A 7,500-nucleotide genomic window follows, 5' to 3' on the forward strand; every position below is an offset into this window, starting at 1 on the left:
GTGAACACATTTGGGACTAACAGGGTTTACTAGAATCCCACCACTCCACCACAGAGTCACCGCAGTAGACGTTAGATGAGCGCTGTCGCTCTGCGGCACTTGTGGTTTATAAATTATTATTGCGATATACAGATGGTAATCGTTTCTATAATGTACGGTGATCGTTGCTCAATTAAAACTGACTTCTTCTTACTCACTCTTTTGTGTCCTTTTTTGTGGTGAGCTACAGTGTCATTGACACTTTCATTTCTATTTTCTCACCATGATGTGTGTACCAAGGTTGTAGTTGAGACACTGTGTTTACTTCTTGTTTTATTGCACTACGGTAGCTGACGTTACTTTCGTACTTAATCCTCTTCAGTACTAGAGTCATAAGGCAGCCATGTGGCTGAAGTTGTTTCTGCACTGCTGTAACAGCTGCTACCTTTGTTCCTTTCAGTTCGGTGCTTCGCTATTAGCTGCCAGCTTTACCAGAGCGGAAGAGCTGTATACAAACAACTCCCTGGGTGTGGATTCCTCCAGAGCTCAAGATGATTGGTGTGTACCATCACAAACTCATTCTAGAGACATCAGATTTTTAATTGTATCAGATATATATTTATATATATTTAACATTTATATATCAGATTATACACTGTATTTCTTCGTATATTCAATCATATTATGTTACCAATATGCACTGTAGCAGACTGTCTGTATGCCGCAGATAAGTGTAAGGATGGTGCTAGAAATAGCAGACCATCCTTCAGTCCACGACTGGTAATGCTTGATCAGGACTGGCTAACTTTTATGGTTTTCACTGTAGGTTATGTAGTAGGAATCAACATTTTCGAAATTAGAATTTATTTCCGAGACGGGTAAGGGTGATGCCTTTTTTTGAGTCTAGTCCCAGGCAGGATTCTAGGCATGAAGGCAATGACCGTATCGCCAAGCATATTAAATTTTGATGGGCAGATCCAACCAATTAACATTGCGACGGGATGTTCCACAAAATTGCGTGGTTACTAGGTTTTAGCATGCACCATGCACAAACTAGGTTAGCTGACCTAGCAATAATATCCAGAGGCATTAGCCATTTCCTTCACCCAGGAATGCTCAGTTATACGTTGCGCATACCACTACAGTGCCGAAGTAAGCAGGGTTGTATGACATCTGTCTTATCTCTCTCGTCCAGGTCGCAGTTTGTGCTGAAGCTGGTCGTCGTCGTCGAGAGCGTCAGCGAGCTGTCGACGGCAAAGCCGCTGTCAGCGTGCGACACGCTCACGCAGCATCTCCAGCGTGTCGGCATCGACAGTAAACACGGCGACCGTCTCGCGTCTTGGCTTCAGGTAGCCCCCAGCATCACGCCCGAGGAGTGAGGCACACAGCCGGCGGAGGAGTGAGGCTCACCGCTGCCAGGTACACTGCGCAGCACGATGGAGGAGAATCTGGTCTGAGAGCGAAATAGCAAGAGGGTGGCTACTGGCATACTGCGCGTAAACGGACAACGGTCTTTCGAACGAGGCGTGCGGATACGTCGCGTTTAGGTTGGCTAACAATTCTGCAGTGGAACTCTATAGAGCTATGGTTGCTGTGGTGCTGTCGTTTGTGAGAGACAAGGTGGCTGTTTTTTCTCCAGTGGCGGAGAGAAGGAGTATGTAGGAAAGTAGTTAGGTGATGAGATTTTTGTGAATTATTTTTAATTATTTCTTTACGCGCACACAGCACAAGCATTCGCACATGCTGCCGGTATTTTTCTGCTATGAACAGGCACTTCAAAATCATGATGAAAGCAACTTCACGATTTTTTCTGGTCGGATTCGGTCCCGTTGTCGTATTTATTAGTTCAGTGTAAGATTGCTATTAAGAAAATTGCTGTTGGTTTTGTAAACTTGTTTTCTTTACTGTAATTTACAAATGCAACTAATATTATAATGAAACCAGAGCCACTGCTGTATATCATATAATAACTTTTACATTTACATTGACCCCCCCCCCCCCCAAACCCCAATTGTCAATAATCTCTGCTTGTATAAAGTTTTGCTTAATGGTTTTTGGAAATTTTCTAATACCGAGCATTGATCTTTTCAACTCCATTCAGAACGGAATGCATAAATATGTCTTCTGCTGTCGAAGTTTCATTAGCCATTTTACAGACGTGCATAGTAACAGTTGGCATTACTAACGTAACAGCAATAGTCTAACAAAAATTGACTACGGTGCATGTACAAGTGCAGGTGTACCGATTCCAGATTGATTGGTACACTTGTGTAAAACCTGTGTATAATGGTGTATAGATATTATTTGTATTTTGACGAAAAACACAAGACGTGTCTAGCGACAGCTATTTTTTGTAGGGATGAGGATCAGTTTGTCTTATTTATGGTTTGCCGGTGTCTCTGTACTAGGCAAGTCTGTGGGGTGGTATCTGTTGTGCCCAGGCTTTATTCATTTGATGCCTTAAAACACAGACCAAGCCAACTGGAGTAGGTTTTGATCATGTATTACATACCTTTTCTAACCACAGTGAGAATATAAGTTTGTATATGTTGTGATACAATCGAATCATTAGTAGAAGTTGATTGCAGAAGTGGCATTATATCAGAGCGAGTGACAGTAATTCAAGTAACAAGGTTTTCAGTAATTCACGGGTTTTTGATTTTGGTCTGTTTTGTTGGCTGTAGACTGGCCTCGTTTAACCCATGCTAGCAATTGAAGTGCTGCCACCTGGTGAGACTAGGGCTCACTCGATTTGCTAAAGGATTGCTTTCATGAATTGTTTACCCTGGTTTCACTGTTTAGTTGTCTGTGACAGGTTCCATTTAAAAAAGTTGATACTCATTTCCTCTCGTCTTTATTGACAATTTTTCTTTACTGACCCAGCATTAAAAAGGGGTAACAAAATAAATAGGTGCTGACATGTCACAACATAACTTCTTTTTGTTGTTTTTAATTTGAAAATGTTGCAACTGCATTTTTTCAAAGTATTAAGAGAGAGCAATAGGAACCTAACTAAAGAAAACCTTCAATGAAGTCAAGGACAATTTTCGGGAATGGTTTTTTAAAATCACTTGATAAAACAATATAGCGTGATTTATAACACCAATATTTATTAGATTAGTTATTTACATTAATCCTATCTCTCGCGTCAGCTGATCTAACATTAAGTAAATGCAATTATTGTTACAGAGCTCAAGAAAATAACAATAACACAGTAAATACCCAGATCGATACCATTGAAACTTAACTATCAGAAAAAGGAAATAGCTCAACGAATTGTGAAACTAGCAAACACAGTCTCTGCAGTTGTGTTTACAGTAAAGATCATGAGGAAAAACTCTAGATCACACTTACAGAACTACTACCGAGCAGACGTGTTCTGCATGTAAACCTCCAGATAAATTAATGGTAAATGAAATAGGGAAACATCTGAATTCTTCAACTACTTTGTTTAGTAAGGTTCACTCGACACCTACACTGTCTCTATAGTTTACTATGTGTTTATGCATTAACTACTCGCATGCAATCAAAAATGCATATTAAATCTTAACTAGCAATTTTACTGTGAGGGCATAATCAATGCATCCTCATGCAAGTCCCTGTTTCCAGGGACATACTGTGTAATGGAGGTTGTGTGCCTTCTATAGGCACACACTCCAAGCTCACAGATTTAGTTGTACTTCCACTGATGTTCCAGAGGCGGCGGAGGAGGCAGGGGTGTCGGCGTAACAAGTAATGAATCCGTGGCTACCTTGGATCCTATAGGCTCCTCGACTGCCATTATAACCGGTGGTGTGTAGTAACGAAAAAGCATGCTTGAGCCTCTCTTTAACGCATTCTGGAGCGAGAAGGATTTCAGTTGTTCGCATTGCTGCATTTGGCATTATCTACATTTACCTACTCAATTTATCATAAATCACAAACAAGACCTCGATTACATGTGATGGATCAGTGAATTCAAAAGGTTACCTCTCTGCTTAGATGTCTCCAGCAGTGAATCCAGTTTCTAAAGTGCAACATGTTGGGTGGACTTCCCGCCGCTAGACTGCATAGTGAATAAATTGTATTTTTAGACGCTGTAAAGAGACCTGGCTTTCAGAGAATTCTGCTTCATATAGCTGATAACTCGGTGCAACCTAAAGGTTCAATATTTTGCAACGACATGTTTTCACAGTAAGGATGTCCACATTCTATGTTGTTCGAGTTTTCGGATCATACAACACATACACAATAAAGTAATGAAATCAGAATTGAAATCGGGAAGCTGTGGTTACCACATTTTGTGATTTCTTTCACGTTTCTTACAACTAGAATACCTATAGCTTGAAGAATAAGTTTACTATTGGTTCATACCCAGAGTGAGTGACAACCATTACTGCCGACACGACAGAGAATGGGTAGGTCAGTGTCCCTGCCAACAGCTGTAAAACAGAAAGAATGCAACCATTTTTTCATATACATCATAGCATTTTTAATAAAATTTGCAAAGTATGTGAGTTAGTCAAATAAGATAATAATAAACATAATAATAACAATAATAATAATAATGTGGGCTTGTCAAGTATGTGAGTTAGTTAAATAAGATAATAATAAACAATCATAATAATAATAATAGTAGCAGTAATATTACTAATATTAATAATAATGTGGGCTGTAGCAAGAGGTGCAAGCGTACATTCACTACTGCTCCAGTGTACTGTTTTGCTTCGACGTCCTCTATAATGAAGTTGTTGAGAATGTGAGTGATGGTGTTGGCAATCCACAGTGTCAGAAGCTCCCCGATCAACCGCGGTGCCAAACCCCTGCACATTAAAAAGGTGTGTATAGCCGAGTATTGTAGGAGAGCTAAACAGATCGAGAGTGGCTCACTAAGAGAAGCCATAATTCACATTACTCCTATCATTAAATATACGTACTGTATTTACTTGTGTATAACTCTCGCTTTTTTGTACACAACTTCAATAAAAAAATCAGGGGTGCGACTTATACACGACGCTAAGAAATCTTGTTAATGTACCAATGTTTGTACCAACTTCTCAAGTCAAAATATGGGGTGCGATTTATATACACGAGTAAATACGGTATTCAAATTCTAATATATATTCATTCTTGTACAATGTACGAAGTAAAAATTTCTTGATACAAAACATAGGTGTATTAACAGTATATTACATTGCCATCAGCCATTCATAGGTGTATTGATTGCTGCATCTAGTGTGATTTCTTTTCGTTGTGCAACAAATAATCATGCCAATAGAAGTTGTTCATTATCGGCTATATTCTAAACGTATTAATTTTACTATACACAAAATATCGTATAGTTAGCTAAATTATTAATAATAAAGAAGGAAGGTAAACATACGCAAAAAATCCCAGTATGCCGTCACGGTCAAATATTTCTCCTATAGCTGAAAACCACCCACTGCAATATCAAAAAGGTAAAATAAAAAACACATTTGCAGTTTTTACTTGTGACCTCAACAAGAACCACTTCCAGTTGTCTAATGTGACTTATTTGGCTATCCATTATACAGACATTGATTATCTTATTTTAATTTCTGTCTGAGCACATTCATTACATTTACAGACCTGTATGCATCTTCACAACCAACAAACTGTGCCATGGATCGAATTGCCATCACATGGAATGGATGTGACACTATCACAGCAATTCCCTGCGCTGTCGATTGCATTGCAGTCTACAATCGAATAGGAAACATATATTATATCCTTTCTTAGATTTAGCAAAACAGTTCAGTTAACAAATATTAACGGTCATCCGTTTCTATATGAACAATATTGTTATTCCTGGACACATCTCATTGTTAGAATTACATATAGCTATTTCTAACAGTCCTTACAAATAACATTCAACTTACTTGCAAATGAGAATCAAGTCTTTTGATTTAATGCCCAAGGTTTTCAGTCGGTACAAGGATAAATCTAATGCTGACTTAAGTTTGGCAATAATCAAAAATTTAATTTCCTTTCTCACACTTACTTCTTTAAGAAAATCCTGAAAACTATTGTCCTCGGCATCTTTGTCACCATCCAGCTCACTCCCGAGTTTGTTTCTGCTCCACACACTGGATGCTTTCATTTTCTTTATTTAAATAATAGGAAAATGTTAATGCTCGATTATGTGAAGGTGAATATAAGTTTGTATTATGCATCCATACATTATAATTACTAATTAAGAAATCTGTGAATTTTAGAATTCTTAAGACGTTTACATTAAACACGTGGGTCAAACAAGTTATCATGCAGACAATGACAATTACGTATACCTGCATAACATGGTTCACAGCCACGTTGCCAACAAAATTGGAGGCGATTTTATAGGTGATCCCACGATATAAACCAAAGTATCCATCAACCCGCCTGATGTGTCCAACTGAAACATTTATTATCTGTCAATTACAATTACCATCACATAAAAGTGTCAGATTTGTGTAGATATTGTTGGGGAATGGGTACACATCCACACAAACATGCCAGGCTAGGCATCCACCATATGAATTTATAATATATAATAAATTATGAATATACAATCCTTGTTACCATATTTGAAGACATTAGGAAGTGCCAGACCATCTCGTCCAAAAATGGTCCTTGTACGATGCGGAGCAATAGGCTCATGTCCAATCTAAAAATAACATTGTGGATTGATACACCGATCTGATATCGAAAGTTATTTGATTTTTAATGCCAAAAATGCCAATGGCATGGCATGCATTACACAAAAAGCTAAAAGGCTAACTACCTGGCTGTACCCAAGCTAGGTCACACCCCATGGCTAGCTATAGCTATAGCTGGACGTTTATTCCTTACAGTTACGGACTGTCCAGTAGTAGAAGTAGAAGTATAACTTAGAAGTACACTGCCTCAGCGCTCACGGCTCAGCCTTAGGCTCTATTCTGTGTTTTATTATTGCTTTACCTGAACTAGAACTTTAGCATATGTAAGTGGGTATGTTGCAGCTGTCACTCCCACACTATACAACGCTTGGATGTATACGGACTTCTCCTCATCGACATTAACGTCTGTGTCACTTTCACCTGTACTTGTCATGGGCGCAGCCATGTTTATCCTCAGTGAAATCTCGCGAGACGCAAGAATTATTTTTGAACAGTAACTCCAAACCCAAACTGCATGCAGCGCCACCTTCGCACAACGTTCTCCGGATAGTATTGAGCCAGAGCGAGAGCGCCACCTGTCGTGGAGTTTGCTCCAAACCTCCAAACTTTGCGACAGATGGCGCTCTCGCTCATGGGCTCAATCTAGAATCTATCTCAATCATCTCAATCTATGATATCCTGAGTGGGCGAAGAGGCACTGCATGCAGTTTGCAGTAACTCACGAGTCATCAGAATATAATAAAGACAGATTTGTCTTCAGGGGCGTGTACAGGGGTTCAGGGGGTCCGGACCCCCCCCCTGCTCGCGCAGAAAACGCATCTAAATAAGGGGGTCTAATTTCAAACATTTTCTGGGGGGGGACGGGCCCCCCAAACCCCCCTTC

The 7,500-nt window shown here is 39.4% G+C and overlaps 2 protein-coding genes across 2 annotated transcripts in view; one reads left to right on the top strand and one right to left on the bottom strand.

Moving 5' to 3' along the window:
* Positions 1-2,912, top strand: part of LOC106813606 (protein PAT1 homolog 1-like) — a 19,033-nt gene extending 16,121 nt beyond the window's left edge. Inside the window, exons 17-18 of the mRNA XM_014817788.1 lie at positions 440-537; positions 1,175-2,912. Of these exons, the coding sequence (XP_014673274.1) occupies positions 440-537; positions 1,175-1,358 (282 nt within the window). The 3' untranslated portion in view covers positions 1,359-2,912. The remainder of the gene's footprint in view (positions 1-439; positions 538-1,174) is intronic.
* A 157-nt stretch (positions 2,913-3,069) lies between these two features.
* Positions 3,070-7,090, bottom strand: LOC106813607 (mitochondrial carrier homolog 2-like). Its single transcript, XM_014817790.1, has 10 exons — positions 6,919-7,090; positions 6,541-6,625; positions 6,267-6,373; positions 5,981-6,082; positions 5,569-5,678; positions 5,342-5,401; positions 4,655-4,781; positions 4,333-4,400; positions 3,949-4,024; positions 3,070-3,817 (listed from the first exon to the last, which is right to left on the bottom strand). The coding sequence occupies exons 1-10, from the start codon at positions 7,060-7,062 to the stop codon at positions 3,650-3,652; spliced, it is 1,047 nt and encodes a 348-aa protein (XP_014673276.1). The 5' UTR covers positions 7,063-7,090; the 3' UTR covers positions 3,070-3,649.
* Between the last annotated feature and the right edge of the window lie 410 nt (positions 7,091-7,500).

Source organism: Priapulus caudatus, unplaced genomic scaffold (genome assembly GCF_000485595.1).
Source record: "Priapulus caudatus unplaced genomic scaffold, Priapulus_caudatus-5.0.1 Scaffold798, whole genome shotgun sequence".
Taxonomy (NCBI): Eukaryota; Metazoa; Priapulida; class Priapulimorpha; order Priapulimorphida; family Priapulidae; genus Priapulus; species Priapulus caudatus.